The sequence below is a fragment of the Limanda limanda genome, chromosome 18 (genome assembly GCF_963576545.1).
Source record: "Limanda limanda chromosome 18, fLimLim1.1, whole genome shotgun sequence".
Taxonomy (NCBI): Eukaryota; Metazoa; Chordata; class Actinopteri; order Pleuronectiformes; family Pleuronectidae; genus Limanda; species Limanda limanda.
This window is the reverse complement of record NC_083653.1, coordinates 2,422,767-2,442,585: the sequence shown is the minus strand read 5'-3', so window position 1 is coordinate 2,442,585 and position 19,819 is coordinate 2,422,767. Positions and strand designations below refer to the sequence as shown.

The 19,819-nt window shown below is 42.1% G+C and overlaps 3 protein-coding genes and 1 pseudogene across 3 annotated transcripts; all 4 read right to left on the bottom strand.

Moving 5' to 3' along the window:
* Positions 1-1,242: 1,242 nt before the first annotated feature.
* Positions 1,243-8,712, bottom strand: LOC133024170 (uncharacterized). Its single transcript, XM_061091159.1, has 4 exons — positions 8,664-8,712; positions 3,958-4,268; positions 2,691-3,349; positions 1,243-2,475 (listed from the first exon to the last, which is right to left on the bottom strand). Exons 1-4 carry the CDS (start codon positions 8,707-8,709, stop codon positions 1,419-1,421), a joined length of 2,073 nt encoding a protein of 690 aa, XP_060947142.1. The 5' UTR covers positions 8,710-8,712; the 3' UTR covers positions 1,243-1,418.
* A 1,562-nt stretch (positions 8,713-10,274) lies between these two features.
* Positions 10,275-11,921, bottom strand: LOC133024815 (zinc finger protein 664-like). The gene is made up of 2 exons (XM_061091982.1): positions 11,691-11,921; positions 10,275-11,374 (listed from the first exon to the last, which is right to left on the bottom strand). The coding sequence occupies exons 1-2, from the start codon at positions 11,860-11,862 to the stop codon at positions 10,275-10,277; spliced, it is 1,272 nt and encodes a 423-aa protein (XP_060947965.1). The 5' UTR covers positions 11,863-11,921.
* Positions 11,922-13,251: 1,330 nt separating this feature from the next.
* On the bottom strand, positions 13,252-14,832 carry LOC133024814 (zinc finger protein 570-like; annotated as a pseudogene).
* A 2,679-nt stretch (positions 14,833-17,511) lies between these two features.
* LOC133024174 (oocyte zinc finger protein XlCOF20-like) lies at positions 17,512-19,402 on the bottom strand. Its single transcript, XM_061091162.1, has 2 exons — positions 19,153-19,402; positions 17,512-18,884 (listed from the first exon to the last, which is right to left on the bottom strand). The coding sequence occupies exons 1-2, from the start codon at positions 19,322-19,324 to the stop codon at positions 17,953-17,955; spliced, it is 1,104 nt and encodes a 367-aa protein (XP_060947145.1). The 5' UTR covers positions 19,325-19,402; the 3' UTR covers positions 17,512-17,952.
* Positions 19,403-19,819: the final 417 nt, after the last annotated feature.

Here is a 19,819-nt window from a genome sequence, read left to right as displayed (position 1 = left end):
GAAGACATCACTGCTCCGTCCACTACTGGAATATTTACCATGAGACACGACCACACTACCGTCTTCCAGCTAACTGCTAATGTTACCGGCACCAGACCTAGGGGTTATCTGGACCAGCAGCAAGGGTTTCACAGGCTAGGGAGCCCTGTGTAACCAATAGATAAATAACTCTGTGGATTACAGAAGAAGACGAGTTAAACACGTCTTGCTTCAAACAAACTCAGATTTAATATCTCATCACAACTTATAAATCTTCACATTAACATTATACTCAAAAAATAATTCAACATGAAATGACAGATACATAAATAATAATTAACAAGATTGAAACACATTCACTGGACATAAATTCCTACACTGACTCATACACACACCACTGATTACACACAGATTCACACAACCTGAATATCTCTCATACACACGGTTTTTAACACTTTCTTCCATCACACATATCGCCATCTTACACGCCGCACGCACGCACACACTCCCAATTCTCAGTGGCCTCTCACAAAATGGCGAGACCCGGCTTTTGCCGATGAAATACAGCTTGTTAATATATAACATTTAACCTGTGCACATACGCCAAGAGCTGGCTACAAATACTTTTAACAGATTTCCGAACATTTTTACATTACTGAACCGCAGTATTTGTGATACCGACCAGTGATTGAAACTTCAAAAGAAAAGTATGTGTACCTGCTGACGGCGCCCGTCGAGTCACTAAACTATACATTTAAGTACTTTCCCCACACTTTTCACTGTCATCAGCACTCATTTAACATAACATCCACACTCAACTCTGACACTAAACTAGTTATGAAGCTGACTCAAAACAGGTCAATCTGAGGAGGGCTGTTTTAGACAGGGTAAGAAGGCTGCTGTTTTAAATGATCCTAAATGCATGGCATTTTCAACCTATTACACTTTCAGTACTGAGTTGTCCATTAGATATCCCTCCTACCATAGGTCTATAGGATGTGATGTATGTAGGAGGAAGGGATGAGTTATCTAACACATAAATGGGCAAATCTCTATGTCTGTATCTCCGTTTCCAATAAAAAGAAACAAAACAGTCTTTCTTTGTCTACAGTCGGTCTATTTATTTTCTGACATAAAACATAACACATATTATCATAAAACACATATCTTAAACTTTTAACAGAGATTGCGTGTGCTTGTGCGCTTGAACAGCGTTTATATTTGTGAGTGACTGTGTGCGTACACAAAATGTTGAAAGTTGTGTGTGTGCGTGAGTATGTGTGTGTGCACGATGCTTGGTGGTGTACGTGTGCATGGATGTGTGTGTACAAGACATAAACAGAACAGTGTAACAACTTAACACACACACGCTTTAACAATCAGATAGGGTAGTCTCAACAGCAACATGAACCCCCCCACCTCGAGTCAGCAGAATGAGGCTACTGATCTCTGTTCAGTTTGAGGAAAGTACTTCTCTCTAAAATGAGCCTTGCTCTACTTCGCAGACCACGAGTGAGGTCGCCTGTTATACTAAAAACGCGCTCTGCAAATGCTTGAGAGGCTGGCATTGCCAGAAGGTCATAGGCAAATGGTTTTAGGGTCTGGTACACAGTAGAACCCTGTGCAGCCCAAAAGTCAATAGCACTCTCTTCGTGTATGGGCTGAGAAAGCTGCTCCTTGAACTTTTGTAGCTCTTGCTGGACACAGGGCTTTGGTCTTAATGGCCGGCTTGTACTTGCTTTTGAGAGGAATTGAAATCTGGGACGCTTTGAAGGTGGGGCTGTCTCTGGTGCCTCCCTTCTCTCTTCTTCCTCCTCCTCCTGTGGTGATAGAGTTTGAGCAATGTATTCTTCTGCTCTTCTCAGAAGCTCTTGAATTTGCATGTCCTCATTTTGAATGAGGGTTTCAGGTGAAACAGTCGGATCCAGGAAGCATGCAGCAGTGGCGAGGGGCGAGAACTTTGAATCACTGGGATCAAGGAAGCAGCTGAAGCGCTCCTCTATGTTGGCCTTCATTTTTTTTGCCAGGTGAGCTAGGTCCCTGTAGGCAGTGCCCTGGGGAAACTGGGACAGGTGAGCACTCAGGTCCAAGAGGGCAGGCACCACCAGGGATAGGGACATGGTGTCACTCTGTAGCATCTTGGTATGCTCTGCGAAGGGGAGGAGCAGGTCTCTGAGAGCAGCCAGCTTCTGCCACTCACTGGGCAGGAGACAGTCCCAGTCCATCCCATCAGCAACCTGTACAGTTGAGTCCTTTACTTCCAGAAGGCGGGAGATCATCTGGTATGAGCTGGACCATCTAGTGAGGCAGTCTTTGACCAGAGTAAGTCCACACAGCTGGAGCAGTCGCTCAGTTGCTACAGATGACTTGCGGAATAGCCTGACAAGTCCTCTTACTTTGTCAAAGAGTCTTTTAATACTTTGCTCCTTGTGGATCAAGTTCACCACGAGTTGCAGCGTATGTACCACACAGGGTATCCTCTTTATGGCTCCGTACCTAAATAAGACAGACAGACAAACATAGAGAGAAGACAGGCAGTTTATTAATCATCCAAGGGAAATTAAATTGCCATGAGTAACACAATGCAATCACACTATGCAATGTATTAACACACATCATCATAACGCCATAGATAAATAACCAAATATAGCTCAATGACAGACATTATATCTAGCCTCCTACTAAAACAGCTACAAACTAAAACAATTTACCTTTGCTCTTCTTCACACTCCTCAGATTCCTCATCACTGTTCTGGACTTCCTCATCGTCAGAGCTGGGCTCATCATCCTCTTCATTTTTGAAGGCTGCAACCATGTTGCTCCTGTTATCAGTTATTACCGTCAGAATTTGTTCTTTGGATATTCCCCAGTCCTCTGTGCATCGGTCAACACATGTTTTAATACAGTCTGCAGTGTGTGGGTGGGAGATCTGCTCAAGCCTCAGCAGTATGTGGTTTGCCCTTTTTTGCTGAGTGCAATAATAACATGCACTAATGGCAAGGAATGCTGCTGTGAGCCCTTTTTTTGACCATATGTCAAGCCCAATTGTGATTTTGCGTGCTGTGGAAATTCTGTCTTGAAATTTCTCCCTTTCGGCAATGTAAAGTTTATCAACTAAATTTGTTATCTTTGCTTTTTTGGGTACGGTCAACCTCTTGTCCATGCTCTGCATCATTGGGACAAAATCTTCCTCCTCAACCGAACGGGCAGGTAGGCCAGTGCGTCCAATCCACTGGGAAATCGCCTCTTCTTTAATGTGTTGTTCGGCTGAGTCGGCTTTATATTTCAATTGTGAGGAGAAGAAAGCTTGAATAGAGGTCCCCATCCTCTCTGAATCAGGCTGCTGTTTTTCCGGTCTTGTGTCTGGGATCTAGGTGAAAAAAAATGTGGATACATTTAGTCTCTAGGATATATACAGATCTACTAGTATATGTCTACAGCTGAATTCCAATTGATAAAATGCAAATAATCAATTTACAGCAATGCTTAATTAACAGTGTTATCATTAAAATATAAGAGAATATCAAGACTAGATTTTAAAGATTGAAATGATGTAATAGCCCAATACAACCACTATGCGTACCTGCCCTTAGAGCTAAATCAACCACATATCCTCCATAAGAATTGCTGTGCAATCTGATAACCAACTGATGGGATTTTTTTAAATAGGGTGTTTATGTTAATTTGTCCGCCTATGATGGTGATGGTGTTTTGTGTCAATACACTATATTGTACGCAAACTATCTGGGTTTATTTCGTTTACATATATTTTATTTCATATATGGTGCGTCCGATGACAAGATTATCGGTCTTAGCAAATATTATTTGTTTATTGTAAATTGGTCGGGCGGAGAGCGCCCGAATAAAGCGTGGCGGGTCCACCCGTGCTCCTTAAATAACAGCGTAGTAATGTTCCCCTGTTTTCCTAAACAAGGCGAACTGTTAAAAGTTATCATTGACAGTTAGTAGTGAACTTACCGTGGCATGAAGTGAAGGATGGTGGGCTTTCAGGTGCCTTTTGAGGTTCGTAGTGTTCTTCCCACAAATTTTAAAACCGCATAATTTTTCTCCCGTTATTACGGTGCATTGGGTTTTCTTTTCCATTTCATTATAATTGAAGTGTGTCCAAATATCCATTCTTCTTTTCCTTCCACTTCCAGACGCTTTCGGTTGTGCTTGAGCCATCATTCCAATGTTGAATCGGTCGTTACTCGTTAGGGCTTCACCTGCATGTCTCTGGGGATGTCCTGGCATGTCTGGGCATGTCTGGAGATGGGAGTGGCGTACGGCTACGGAAAATTAAAATAGATTTCGTCATACTTTTATTTTCAAAGATCCATTTTTGGTTACGTCTTCGTCTCGTCTTAGTCATGGGAAAAGGGGCGTTAACAAATATTTTTCGTTATCGTCAACGAAATTAACACTGGTGTGTGCTGCACTGAGCAGGACCAATGCACGTAAGGCTGCTGGCCCTGATGGCATCCCCGGACGCGTGCTCAGGGCCTGTGCTGGGCAGCTAGCTGAGGTCTTGACTGACATATTCAACCTGTCACGGCCCAAGCAGCTGTCCCCACGTGCTTTAAAACCACCTCCATCGTGCCGGTGCCAAAACACTCCACTGCAGCGAGCCTCAACGACTTCCGCCCTGTTGCACTCACCCCCACCATTATGAAGTGCTTCGAGAGGATGGTCCTGGCTCACCTCAAAACCTGTTTACCACCCACACTGGATCCCTTCCAATTCGCCTACCGCCAGAACAGGAGCACAGAGGACGCCATCTCCACGGCACTTCACTCTGCACTTTCTCACCTGGACAATAACAACTCCTATGTCAGAATGCTATTCATATACTTCAGTTCAGCTTTCAACACCATCATCCCCTCCAAACTGATCACGAAACTCGGTGACCTAGGCATCAACACTTCCCTCTGCAACTGGATACTGGACTTCCTATCCAACAGACCCCAGTCTGTAAGGTTAGAAAACCACACCTCCTCAACCCTCATCCTGAACACCGGCGTGCCACAGGGCTGTGTGCTGAGTCCTCTCCTCTACTCCCTCTTCACCCACGACTGCATACCTGTCCATTGTTCCAACACCATTGTAAAGTTTGGAGATGATACAACGGTGATTGGCCTCATCAGCAACAACGATGAGTCTGCCTACAGAGAAGAGGTCCAGCACCTGGCAGAGTGGTGCACCGACAACAACCTGGCTCTCAACACAAAGAAGACTTAATTGAAGAGCTCATTGTGGACTTCAGGAAGATAGGTTGCACACACACCCCCATCCATATCAATGGGACGGAGGTTGAGCGTGTCACCAACTTCAAGTTCCTGGTTGTCCACATCTCTGATGACCTCTCTTGGTCCGTCAACACCTCAACCCTGGTCAAGAAATCACACCAGCGTCTCTTTTTCCTGAGGAGACTGAAGAAGGCCCATCTGTCTCCTCAGATTCTGGTGAATTTCTACCGCTGCACCATCAAGAGCATCCTCACCAACTGCATCTCAGTGTGGTATGGCAGCTGCTCTGTGGCTGACCGGAAATCACTGCAGAGGGTGGTGAAAACTGCTCAGCGCATCACTGGTTCCTCACTCCCCACCATCAAAGCTGTCCAGAGGAAGAGATGTCTGCGGAGGGCCTGCAGCATCACCAAGGACAGCTCTCACCCCAGCCACAGACTGTTTGCCCTCCTCCCTTCTGGGAGGCGTTACAGGGTCCTCCGTTCCCGGACCAGCAGGTTCAAGAACAGCTTCATCCCTGCGGCTGTCACCCTGCTAAACTCTGCACCACAGCGATAGCAGCCCCCCCCCACACACACACACACACCTTCATTACTGACTATACTCTCCCCCCCCCTTCACCCTGGCTTGGACTGCCACACACCCTCCTCCAAACATTTGTACATTTGCACTGACTGTTACTGTTTTTACTACTGTATATCCCGCCTATAGTGTATTCATATTTATATATATTTATATTTTTATCCTGCTCATAGTGTATTCATCGTCCTTATATCTTACAATTCCTGTTAATACTGCAATATTCCATATATATTTCTTACTGTACAGATCTATTTATTTACATTTTCACTTTAATATGCACATTACTCTGCACTTTTACTGCATTTTTTGCACTTCTGGTTAGATGCTAAACTGCCTTTCGTTGTATATGAACTTGTACTGTGCAATGACAATAAAGTTGAATCTAATCTAATCTAAAAAAAAGTACCACCGAAGGGGTTGTTGGGGACTCAGAATTTCCAACCCGGGAAGAGTGTGTCCACTGGAACATAAGGCCAGACTCGACCGCCAGCCAGGTCATTTCCTAAGATGACCTGTACTCCCCCCAAAGGCAAAGAAGGACGCACCCCCATGCTCACATGACCTTGCACCAGACTTGAGTCTAGTGTCAGTTTATGCTGAGGAACAGAGATGACAGTCAAACCCATTCCCTGCATCAGAATGCAAACTCCAGTGTCAGTGTGCTGAGAAAATGGCAGCACAGAGCTCAGAATATATGAATTGAAAGCTCCAGTATCTCTCAGGATTTTCACTGGCACCTTTACACTACTGCCTACTAAAGACACTTGACCATCAGACACAAAAGCAGGGACCTCTCTGGTTTATAATGAAGCGGGCTCTTTGCTTCTTGCCAGCGTTTACCCGCCGTGCAGAAGTTACGCTCGTCCCCTCGGGAACCAGCATCATCAGGAGCCCTGTACTCACCGTACCCGCGGTGCGTCAGTACGTACTCATCAGCCAGAGCAGCGGCCTCCGTCGCGGTTTTTACTTTACGCTCATTTAAATACATAGCTATCTGAGAGGGTACCGTATTTTTAAATTGCTCTAAAACAATTAAATTACACAAATCGCCATTACTGTCCACGTTCAGTGAATAACACCAACGATTGAAATGAATGTTTAGTTCTCTGGCGAACTCCATGTGAGTCTGTTTACCCGGTTTCTCCCATGATCTGAATTTCTCCATGAGTCACATCCCGCTGTAACAATAGCAGTTCTTTATGCTGTTCAAGCGTTAACGCAGCCTTTGAGACAGACTGAGCAGCAGCACCAGGTTCTGGAGAAAGAGCGGCCATGAATTCCGTCTTAATTACTCCCATTTCCATCAGATTATCACGGAGGATACTCCTGACATTTTCCTTTAAACGTTTATCTCCGACATCCATCTTGTAATGATCCGCAATTTTAATTAATTGATCACGCGAACAGTGGTTTAATAACTCCTCTGACGGAGCACTCAGAAACTCATCCACAGTAGCCATGACTGAAAAACACAGCTAACTTGCCTGCATATGAACAAACAACTGTGTGCACTGGCGGTCTCACTCCCAGGCCGTACAAAGCAACACCTCACTGCAGCGCTGTCCCGCTGACTGCCTAACCAGAAACTGACTAAAACTTTCCCCTAGTCTTCAGGTGCTAGTTGTAGTGAGTACTTATGCACTGAATCCCGCAAACCCGGTGAAGCAACCAAACTGGCGACTCCACCTGCAGCCTCGGACGTGCTCCCGAGACAACTGCTCTGACCACTTTCACACCACAATACCGAACCCCCAGCGTACTCCAAAGGAAGTCCGCCCTTCAGCCTAACCGGGACAGAACAGCAGCAACACGGAGAAATACAGAAGCAAGCCAATTCACAACAGCGTCAGTTCACTTACCAGAACATCTCCTCCACAACCTAACTACGCCGCTCATTCACAAAACACGAGGCGCACAGCTGACTTGGTGTGTGAAGTCAGACAACACTCACACATTACCCGATCATTCACAAACGCTTGAGGAAAAGCGTTTCCGGACGATACTGTTGCGTTTAACAGAATATTTATTAACCAAACAGCCAACAAACAAGTCTCCACAAGACAAACAGAAACGGCTGGAAGCTTCTGGGAGAGACCACCTCGTCCCAGAGGCAGTGTGAAAAAGAGGCCGGGAGACGGAGCCGCCAGGCCTTTTTAAGGGCAGGCCACACCTGGTCGCGGTGTGCTCTGATTTCCCTGGACGCCCACTCCACTTGTAGCTCCGGAAGACCAGGGGTCGTCACAACTGTGTGAGTTCTCAGGTGGATTTTCAACTCTTCACTACGTCCAAACCTTTTCCCACATGTTTGGCAAGTATATGGCTTCTCACCAGTGTGAATTCTCATATGAACCTTCAAATTACAACCCCTTACAAAACCTTTCTAACATATTTTGCACAAATATGGCTTCTCACCAGTGTGACTCCTCATGTGGACCTTGAAATGACTACTAGTTGAAAAACATTTACCACATGATTGGCAAGAATATGGCTTCTCACTAGTGTGAAATCTCATGTGGACTTTCAAATCACCACTTGTCACGAAACGTTTCTGACATATTTTGCACTGAAATGGCTTCTCACCTGTGTGAGTTCTCAGGTGAATCTTCAATTTAGACTTAGACACACAAGTTTTTCCGCAAGTGTCACATTTGAGAGACTTTTTACCTGTGTGAGTAATAGAGTTAATCTCTGATTTGGGAGAGTTGTCCACATTGCTACTGTGACTCCTGTTTTCATGAAAACTCTTCTGTGGGTTTGGTTCTTCATTTCCTGTTGATCCTGAATCCACATGTTTTCTTCTGTTCTGATCTTGGCTCTCAGCTACAGTAGAGTTGTGAGAGAGGAGCTGGTGCTCACCGTCTGGTTCTCTGTGGTCACTTTCCTCACCATGAGTAGTCAACATGCAGGTTTCAGTCTCCTGCTTCAGTACGAGCTGCTCTCCCTCCTGACTGGTGCACATTTCCTCCTGTTCCTCTTTAATCTGTGGAGGTTCTTGTTCCTCTTGGTCCAGACTGGAGTTCCTCTCCTGGGGACAGAGCTGCTGGTCAGTGAGAACCTCCTCCTCCTTACAGACATGCTGCTGTGGGAGCTCTGGAGGAACAAAGAGACACAAGACAGATGTTACAACTGTGATGTTAAAATAAAGACAATTTAGTTTCTGTGAAAGATAAGGAACAATACTAACGGCTCCTCCGGTTTAAGGACCACATATTGTTGTGTGAGGGTTTAATGGGTCACTCAATTATTTATGTTGTTGAAATCAACTTTTAATTTTATAAATACCATTTTATTTATGAGAGCAACAAAATAGAGTAACTTGCAGTGTTTTCTCCATCCAGACTACAAACACAGCAAACACAGAGAAACAAGTCCAATGTCAGCCACACTCTGGTTGTACTGACCGATCCTGTGCAGCTTTATTTCAGGTTTCAAAACGCTCTCCAGCAGTCTGCGCTGACGATCCACCTCTTCTTCGTACTGGACGATGGTTTTTTCAAAGACTGTGAATATCTCTTCAGCAGCAGCTGTTAGTCGCTCGCTGATAAACTCTCTCAAATACTGAACCGAAGACATCACTGCTCCGTCCACTACTGGAATATTTACCCGAGACACGACCACACTACCGTCTTCAAGCTAACATGCACTGAGCTAGCACTGCTAGCGCTGTCTGTAAACTTCCAGAAGAGAAACATTATTTTTTCCTTTATCAAATATCAATAAAATATTTTTTTGATCTTTAAAATAAATTTTAAGGACACGTTCAACTCGTATGATTTCCAAATGCGTCAAAGAAAAGTATTTTTACCCAGAGGTGTTGCAGTTAAAGGAATTCTCACCAGTGTGATCTCTTCTCATCTGGACCGTTAGTTATTCACTAAGAGCTCTCTCATGTGTTCTGCTGTGTGAATCTTCTCCCACAGATATTGCAGGAGAACAGCTTCTCACCAGTGTGAGTTCTGATGTGGAGTTTTAAATAACTTCGACTTACTAAACTTCCAAAAATCCCACATTGTCAAGAATATGGCAAACTTTGATGGGTCAGCTTTTTATCTTCACATCTCAAATGTTTATAGTTCCCCCTTTCTGACAGATGTGGGGACCTGCCTCTGGAGATTCACAGCAATGTTGGAATTTACAATGAGATTTTATTAGTTATAATACATCAAATCGGGAACTTCAGTCTGAGGAACCAGCATTGAAAGAAATATTCTAGCTAATAAAATACATGTTTCTTTAAGTGGCAGATTTCATAGAGCCACTACATCAACTACATGAGTTTGTTTCACATTTGAAGGCAAAATATGTCCATCAATTGGATGTAATGAAAACTACGCCGACATATATTTAAAAGACAATTTAATCTTGTATGATTTCCAAATGTGTCAAATAATATCTTTACCCCATAGTGCGAAAGGATTTCAACCAGTTCAAAAACATTTCATGAATGTTTTACAATAATGTGGCTTCTCAACTGTGAGTTCTAATGTGGACTTTCAAACTATCACTACGTCCAAACCTTTTCCCACATGTTTGGCAAGAATATGGCTTCTCACCAGTGTGAATTCTCATATGAACCTTCAAATCACAACTCCTTACAAAACCTTTCTGACATATTTTGCACGAATATGGCTTCTCGCCAGTGTGACACCTCACATGGACTTTCAAATCACAACTCCTTACAAAACATTTACCACATGTTTGGCAACAATGTGGCTTCTCACCTGTGTGCATTATCATGTGGACTCTCAGTTCTTCACTACGTCCAAACCTTTCCCCACATGTTTGGCAAGAATATGGCTTCTCACCAGTGTGAGTTCTCATATGGACTTTCAAATCACAACTCCTTACAAAACATTTACCACATGTTTGGCAACAATGTGGCTTCTCACCTGTGTGCATTCTCATGTGGACTCTCAGTTCATCACTACGTCCAAACCTTTCCCCACATGTTTGGCAAGAATATGGCTTCTCACCAGTGTGAATTCTCATGTGGACTTTCAAATGATCACTTTTCACAAAATGTTTCTGACATATTTTGCACTGAAATGGCTTCTCACCTGTGTGAGTTCTCAGATGAATCTTCAATTTAGACTTAGACACACAAGTTTTTCCGCAAGTGTCACATTTGAGAGACTTTTTACCTGTGTGAGTAATAGAGTTAATCTCTGATTTGGTAGAGTTGTCCACATTGCTACTGTGACTACTGTTTTCATGAAAACTGTTCTGTGGGTTCAGATCTTCATTTCCTGTTGATCCTGAATCCACATGTTTTCTTCTGTTCTGATCTTGGCTCTCAGCTACAGGAGAGTTGTGAGAGAGGAGCTGGTGCTCACCGTCTGGTTCTCTGTGGTCACTTTCCTCACCATGAGGAGTCAACATGCAGGTTTCAGTCTCCTGCTTCAGTACGAGCTGCTCTCCCTCCTGACTGGTGCACATTTCCTCCTGTTCCTCATTAATCTGTGGAGGTTCTTGTTCCTCTTGATCCAGACTGGAGTTCCTCTCCTGGGGACAGAGCTGCTGGTCAGTGAGAACCTCCTCCTCCTTACAGACATGCTGCTGTGGGAGCTCTGGAGGAACAAAGAGGCACAAGACAGATGTTACAACTGTGATGTTAAAATAAAGACAGTTTAGTGTCAGATTGGACATTTACTGTGAAAGATAAGGAACAATACTAACTGCTTCTATATTTTAGCACAAAATCGTTTTGTAAGAGGATTCAATATTTTCAATGAATAATTTATGTGCTTTGAAACTTTTTAAGGTCCATTTTATTTGTGAGAGCAACACAATAAAGTTACACGCAGTGTTTTCTCCATTCAGACTACAAACACAGCAAACACAGAGAAACAAGTCCAATGTCAGCCACACTCTGGTTGTACTGACCGAATCTGTGCAGCTTTATTTCAGGTTTCAAAACGCTCTCCAGCAGTCTGCGCTGACGATCCACCTCTTCTTCGTACTGGACGATGGTTTTTTGAAAGACTGTGAATATCTCTTCAGCAGCAGCTGTTAGTCGCTCGCTGATAAACTCTCTCAAATACTGAACCGAAGACATCACTGCTCCGTCCACTACTGGAATATTTACCCGAGACACGACCACACTACCGTCTTCCAGCTAACTGCTAAAAGGAAGCTAGCTGATGCTGCTGGTGCTGTCTTTGTTTACTTCCGGTGTGTGCCACACTGCGAAGGTCCGACTGACACAGGGTCAACTTGTTATCTTCATAGCTCAAATGGTTATAGCGCCCCCTCAGACAGAAGTGGGAACCTGCCTCTGTACAATCACACCAATGTTGGATTACAATAAATTTCTATTAGTTGTAATAGAGTTAAATCATAGTGACAGAATTCAACATGACATAGACCAATCATCATACTGTACATTTCTATTAATGTTGGTATCACACACTGTAAATAAAGATGGATGACAGAAGTCCTCTCTCTCCACTTCTACACAAAGGGAGGTTAAATATGTTGGATACAATTGATGCTGTTTTGGTCTTTCTATGTGATTTGGAGTCAGAGTCTGAGCAGTAGTGATCGTGGTGTGGAGCCTCAGTGTTGAGATCCTGCTGATCAGCTCTGCTGCCAAAGCATAAACTCAACCAATCACCAGTCAGTCTCTGCTGTCAATCATGTGTCGTCAACATCTTTTATGTCATCAAATATCAAATTAAAACAAAACTTTTTGGAAAAAATTAACATTCATCCGTGTGATAAGAACAACCTAAAATGACAGAAACCTTTCACCAGTGAGAAAGAGAAGAGAAATTGTACATTTCTTTATTAACGATGCTACGTTGAGTTAACACTGTGACAAAAGACAGAAACATAAACGTTGATGATCAAAGTTTTAATGAAACCAGACCACATGATTTTGAAGATGTTATTTTAGGGTAAATTGTTGGATAATGTTGATTCTGAGGGTACGTTATAAAGAATTCCTTTATTGTTTCCATTTTTGTATGTAGCTGTGTCAACATTCAGAACACATGGTAGTTTTTGGGCAGTGATGAACACAGAGCTTAAGATAGAAATATCTATTCTTATTGGTAAAAATTATATAAATGAGTCTTTAGACTGATGGTGCTCATAATTATCCTCATTATTCAATCCATCAAATTGGGAACATCAGTCCAACGAACCAGCATTGAGAGAAATATTTTTATTATTAAAATACAAGTTTATTTATGTAGCAAATGTCATAAAGCAGCATAGAACATCTACTACATGGGTTAGTTTTTCCTCTGCAGACTGAAATAATAAAAATTATATAAATTTGATGAATGAAAAAGAATACAGTGAAATAAAGGACAAGTTTGTGAAAAGACTGTAGTTGCAGGATGGCTGGACAGCCTCAGATCATTTATCATCTTCAACAACACTAAACCTTTATACATGCTTGTTTTGTACACACATTTTTTTACCTGTATAAATCTTTAAATGACTTTTCATGTGTGTAAATTAAGAGAATCTTTTATCACCTGTTGGAGACTTCTCACATGTCTGAGTTCTCATGTGAACATTCAATACATCACAATGTGAATAACTTTCCCCACATCTTTGGCAAGAAAAAAGCTTCTCACCTGTGGTTCCTCATGTGGAAATTCATATGACCACTATGTCCAAACCTTTTATGACATATTTGACAAGAATATGGCTTCTCACCAGTGTGAATTCTCATATGAACCTTCAAATCACAACTCCTTACAAAACGTTTCTGACATATATTGCAGGAAAATGGCTTCTCACCAGTGTGATACCTCATGTGGACCTTGAAATGACTACTAGATGAAAAACATTTACCACATGATTGGCAAGAATATGGCTTCTCACCAGTGTGAATTCTCATGTGGACTTTCAAATCACCACTTTTCACACAATGTCTCTGACATATTTTGCACTGAAATGGCTTCTCACCTGTGTGAGTTCTCATGTGGATTTTCAATTCATCACTACGTCCAAACATTTTCCCGCATGTTTGGCAAGAATATGGCTTCTCACCAGTGTGAATTCTCATATGAACCTTGAAATCACAACTCCTTACAAATCCTTTCGTGCATATTTTGCATAAATAAGGTTTTTCACCCGTGTGAGTATTAGAGTTAATCTCTGATTTGGGAGAGTTGTCCACATTGCTACTGGGACTCCTGTTTTCATGAAAACTCTTCTGTGGGTTTGGTTCTTCATTTCCTGTTGATCCTGAATCCACATGTTTTCTTTTGTTCTCATCTTGGCTCTCAGCTACAGGAGAGTTGTGAGAGAGGAGCTGGTGCTCACCGTCTGGTTCTCTGTGGTCACTTTCCTCACCATGAGGAGTCAACATGCAGGTTTCAGTCTCCTGCTTCAGTACGAGCTGCTCTCCCTCCTGACTGGTGCACATTTCCTCATGTTCCTCTTTAATCTGTGGAGGTTCTTGTTCCTCTCGGTCCAGACTGGAGTTCCTCTCCTGGGGACAGAGCTGCTGGTCAGTGAGAACCTCCTCCTCCTTACAGACAAGGTGCTGTGGGAGCTCTGGAGGAACAAAGAGACACAAGACAGACGTAACAACTGTGTTGTTAAAATAAAGACAATTCAGTTTCAGATTTGATGTTTACTGTGAAAGATAAGGAACAATACTAATGGCTCCTCCGGGTTTAGCACCACATATTGTTGTGTGAGGGTTTAATGTGTCAATCAATCATTTATGTTGTTGAAATCATCTTTTAATTTTATGAATCCCATTTTATTTTGAGAGCAACAAATTAAAGTAACACCCAGTGTTTTCTCCATCCAGACTACAAACACAGCAAACACAGAGAAACAAGTCCAATGTCAGCCACACTCTGGTTGTACTGACCGATCCTGTGCAGCTTTATTTCAGGTTTCAAAACGCTCTCCAGCAGTCTGCGCTGACGATCCACCTCTTCTTCATACTGGACGATGGTTTTTTCAAAGACTGTGAATATCTCTTCAGCAGCAGCTGTTAGTCGCTCGCTGATAAACTCTCTCAAATACTGAACCGAAGACATCACTGCTCCGTCCACTACTGGAATATTTAACCGAGACACGACCACAGTACCGCCCTCCAGCTATCTGCTTACATGCACTAAGCTAGCACTGCTAGCGCTGTCTGTAAACTTCCGGAAGAGAAACATTATTTTTTCCTTGATCAAAAAACAATAAAATACTTTTTTGATCATTAAAATAATATTTAAAGACACGTTCAACTCGTATAATTTCCAAATGTGTCAAAGAAAAGTATCTTTACCCAGAGGTGTTCTAGTCAAAGGAATTCTCTCCAGTGTGATCTCTTCTCATCTGGACCGTTCGTGATTCACTAAGAGCTCTCTCATGTGTTCTGCTGTGTGAATCTTCTCCCAGAGTTATGCAGGACAACAGCTTCTCACCAGTGTGAGTTCCTGTTGTGGAGTTTTAATTTACTACAACTTACTAAACTGCAATAAAATCCCACATTGTCAAGAATATGGCCAACTTTGATGGGTCAGCGTTATCTTCAAATCTCAAATGTTTATAGTTCCCTCTTTCTGACAGATGTGGGATCCTGCATCTGTAGATTCACACCAAAGTTAGAATTTACAATGAGATTTTATTAGTTATAATACATCAAATCAAGAACATCAGTCTGAGGAGCCAGCATTGAAAGAAATATTCTAGTTAATAAAATACATGTTTCTTTAAGTGGCACATTTCATAGAGCCACTACATCAACTACATGAGTTTGTTTCACATTTGAAGGCAAAATATGTCGATCAATTGGATGTAATGAAAACTACTCAGACATAAATTTAAAAGACAATTTAATCTTGTATGATTTCCAATTGTGTCAAATAATATCTTTATCCCATAGTGCGATAGGATTTCAACCAGTTCAAAAACATTTCATGAATGTTTCACAATAATGCGGCTTCTCAACTGTGAGTTCTAATGTGGACTTTCAAATTATCACCACGTCCAAAACATTTACCACATGTTTGGCAAGAATATGGCTTCTCACCAGTGTGAATTCTCATATGGACTTTCAAATCGCCACTTTGCACAAAACGTTTTTGACATGTTTTGCACGAAAAAGGCTTCTCACCAGTGTGAAACCTCACATGGACTTTCAAATTACTACTACTTACAAAACATTTACCACATGTTTGGCAACAATGTGGCTTCTCACCAGTGTGAGTTCTCATGTGGACTTTCAATTCATCACTACGTCCAAATCTTTTCCTACATATTTTGCATAAATACGTTTTTTCGCCGGTGTGTGTTCTCAGATGAATCTTCAAATTATACTTATAAACAAAAGTTTTTCCACAAGTGTCACATTTGAGAGACTTTTTACCTGTGTTAATATTAGAGTTAATCTCTGATTTGGTAGAGTTGTCCACATTGCTACTGTGACTCCTGTTTTCATGAAAAGTCTTCTGTGGGTTTAGTTCTTCATTTCCTGTTGATCCTGAATCCACATGTTTTCTTCTGTTCTCATCTTGGCTCTCAGCTACAGGAGAGTTGTGAGAGAGGAGCTGGTGCTCACCGTCTGGTTCTCTGTGGTCACTTTCCTCACCATGAGGAGTCAACATGCAGGTTTCAGTCTCCTGCTTCAGTACGAGCTGCTCTCCTTCCTGACTGGTGCACATTTCCTCCTCTTCGTCATTAATCTGTGGAGGTTCTTGTTCCTCTTGGTCCAGACTGGAGTTCCTCTCCTGGGGACAGAGCTGCTGGTCAGTGAGAACCTCCTCCTCCTTACAGACATGCTGCTGTGGGAGCTCTGGAGGAACAAAGAGACACAAGACAGAGGTTACAACTGTGATGTTAAAATAAAGACAATTGAGTTTAAGATTTGACATTTACTGTGAAAGATAAGGAACAATACTAACTGCTTCTATATTTTAGCACAAAATCGTTTTGTAAGAGGATTCAATATTTTCAATGATTAATTTATCTGCTTTGAAACTTTTTAAAGTCCATTTTATTCATGAGAGCAACAAAATAAAGTAACACGCAGTGTTTTCTCCATCCAGACTACAAACACAGCAAACACAGAGAAACAAGTCCAACGTCAGCCACACTCTGGTTGTACTGACCTATCCTGTGCAGCTTTATTTCAGGTTTCAAAACGCTCTCCAGCAGTCTGCGCTGACGATCCACCTCTTCTTCGTACTGGACGATGGTTTTTTCAAAGACTGTGAATATCTCTTCAGCAGCAGCTGTTAGTCGCTCGCTGATAAACTCTCTCAAATACTGAACCGAAGACATCACTGCTCCGTCCACTACTGGAATATTTACCTGAGACACGACCACACTACCGTCTTCCAGCTAACTGCTAACATGCACTGAGCTAGCACTGCTAGCGCTGTCTGTGAACTTCCAGAAGAGAAACATAATTTTTTCCTTTATCAAATATCAATATAAAAAATTTTGATCTTTAAAATAAAATTTAAGGACACGTTCAATACGTATGATTTCCAAATGTGTCAAAGAAAAGTATCTTTACCCAGAGGTGTTGCAGTTAAAGAAATTCTCACCAGTGTGAACTCTTCTCATCTGGACCGTTAGTTATTCAGTAAGAGCTCTCTCATGTGTTCTGCTGTGTGAATCTTCTCCCACAGATACTGCAGGAGAACAGTTTCTCACCAGTGAGAGTTCTCATGTTGAGTTTTAAATAACTACGCCTTACTAAACTTCCAAAAATCACACAATGTCAAGAATATGGCAAACTTTGATGGGTCAGCTTTATCTTCAAATCTCAAATGTTTAAAGTGCCCCCTTTCTGACAGATGTGGGGACCCACTTTTGCAGATTCACAACAATTTTGGAATTTACAATGAGATTTTATAAGTTGTAATACATCAAATCGGGAACATCAGTCTGAGGAACCAGCATTGAAATAAATATTCTAGTTAATAAAATAAATGTTTCTTTAAGTGGCACATTTCATAGAGCCACTGAATCTACTACATGAGTTTGTAACACATTTGAAGGCAAAATATGTCGATCATTTGGATGTAATGAAAACTACTCCTACATACATTTAAAAGACAATTTCATTCTGTATAATTTCCAAATGTGTCAAATCATAGCTTTACCCCATAGTGTGATAGGATTTCAACAAGTTCAAAAACATTTCATGAATGTTTCACAAGAATGTGGCTTCTCAACTGTGAGTTCTAATGTGGACTTTCAAACTATCACTACGTCCAAACCTTTTACCACATGTTTGGCAAGAAAATGGCTTCTCACCAGTGTGAATTCTCATATGGACTTTCAGATCACCACTCATTACAAAACCTTTCTGACATATTTTGCATGAAAAAGGCTTCTCACCAGTGTGAAACCTCACATGGACTTTCAAATCGCCACTTTTCACAAAACGTTTTTGACATGTTTTGCACGAAAAAGGCTTCTCACCAGTGTGAAACCTCACATGGACTTTCAAATTACTACTACTTACAAAACATTTACCACATGTTTGGCAACAATGTGGCTTCTCACCAGTGTGAGTTCTCATGTGGACTTTCAATTCATCACTACGTCCAAATCTTTTCCTACATATTTTGCATAAATACGGTTTTTCGCCCGTGTGTGTTCTCAGATGAATCTTCAAATTATACTTATAAACAAAAGTTTTTCCACAACTGTCACATTTGAAAGACTTTTTCCCTGTGTGAATATTAGAGTTAATCTCTGATTTGGGAGAGTTGTCCACATTGCTACTGTGACTCCTGTTTTCATGAAAACTCTTCTGTGGGTTTGGTTCTTCATTTCCTGTTGATCCTGAATCCACATGTTTTCTTCTGTTCTGATCTTGGCTCTCAGCTACAGGAGCGTTGTGAGAGAGGAGCTGGTGCTCACCGTCTGGTTCTCTGTGGTCACTTTCCTCACCATGAGGAGTCAACATGCAGGTTTCAGTCTCCTGCTTCAGTACGAGCTGCTCTCCCTCCTGACTGGTGCACATTTCCTCCTGTTCCTCATTAATCGGTGGAGGTTCTTGTTCCTCTTGGTCCAGATTGGAGTTCCTCTCCTGGGGACAGAGCTGCTGGTCAGTGAGAACCTCCTCCTCCTTAAAGACATGCTGCTGTGGGAGCTCTGGTGGAACAAAGAGACACAAGACAGATGTTACAACTGTGATGTTAAAATAAAGACAATTTAGTTTCAGATTTGAAAATAACTGTGAAAGATAAGGAACAATACTAACGGCTCCTCCGGGTTTAGCACCACATATTGTTGTGTGAGGGTTTAATGTGTCAATCAATCATTTATGTTGCTGAAATCTGTTGTTTTCTCCATCCAGACTACAAACACAGCAAACACAGAGAAACAAGTCCAATGTCAGCCACACTCTGGTTGTACTGACCGATCCTGTGCAGCTTTATTTCAGGTTTCAAAACGCTCTCCAGCAGTCTGCGCTGACGATCCACCTCTTCTTCGTACTGGACGATGGTTTTTTCAAAGACTGTGAATATCTCTTCAGCAGCAGCTGTTAGTCGCTCGCTGATAAACTCTCTCAAATACTGAACCGAAGACATCACTGCTCCGTCCACTACTGGAATATTTACCCGAGACACGACCACACTACCGTCTTCCAGCTAGCTGCTAACAGGAAGCTAGCTGATGCTGCTGGTGCTGTCTTTGTTTACTTCCGGTGGGTGTCACACTGCGAAGGTCCGACAGACACAGGGTCAACTTGTTATCTTCATAGCTCAAATGGTTATAGCGCCCCCTCCGACAGATGTGGGAACCTTCCTCTGTACATTCACACCAATGTTGGATTACAATAAGTTTCTATTAGTTGTAATAGAGTTAAAACATAGTGACAGAATTCAACATGACATAGACCAGACATCATACTGTACATGTCTATTAATGTTGGTATCACACACTGTAAATAAAGATGGGTGACAGAACTCCTCTCTCTCCACTTCTACACAAAGGGAGGTTAAATATGTTGGATGCAATTGATGCCATTTTGGTCTTTCTATGTGATTTGGAGTCAGAGTCTGAGCAGTAGTGATCGTGGTGTG

Excerpts from the sequence above, each read along its gene's own strand:
- LOC133024170 (XM_061091159.1), bottom strand. The coding sequence starts at position 8,709 with ATGTTGACTACTCATGGTGAGGAAAGTGACCACAGAGAACCAGACG. Across the intron at positions 3,350-3,957 it reads ATCCTTCACTTCATGCCACG|ATCCCAGACACAAGACCGGA; the intron begins GTAAGTTCACTA and ends TTTTTCACCTAG. Across the intron at positions 2,476-2,690 it reads GAGTGTGAAGAAGAGCAAAG|GTACGGAGCCATAAAGAGGA; the intron begins GTAAATTGTTTT and ends TGTCTTATTTAG.
- LOC133024815 (XM_061091982.1), bottom strand. The coding sequence starts at position 11,862 with ATGTCTTCGGTTCAGTATTTGAGAGAGTTTATCAGCGAGCGACTAACA. Across the intron at positions 11,375-11,690 it reads AATAAAGCTGCACAGATTCG|AGCTCCCACAGCAGCATGTC; the intron begins GTCAGTACAACC and ends TTGTTCCTCCAG.
- LOC133024174 (XM_061091162.1), bottom strand. The coding sequence starts at position 19,324 with ATGTCTTCGGTTCAGTATTTGAGAGAGTTTATCAGCGAGCGACTAACA. Across the intron at positions 18,885-19,152 it reads AATAAAGCTGCACAGGATCG|AGCTCCCACAGCAGCATGTC; the intron begins GTCAGTACAACC and ends TTGTTCCACCAG.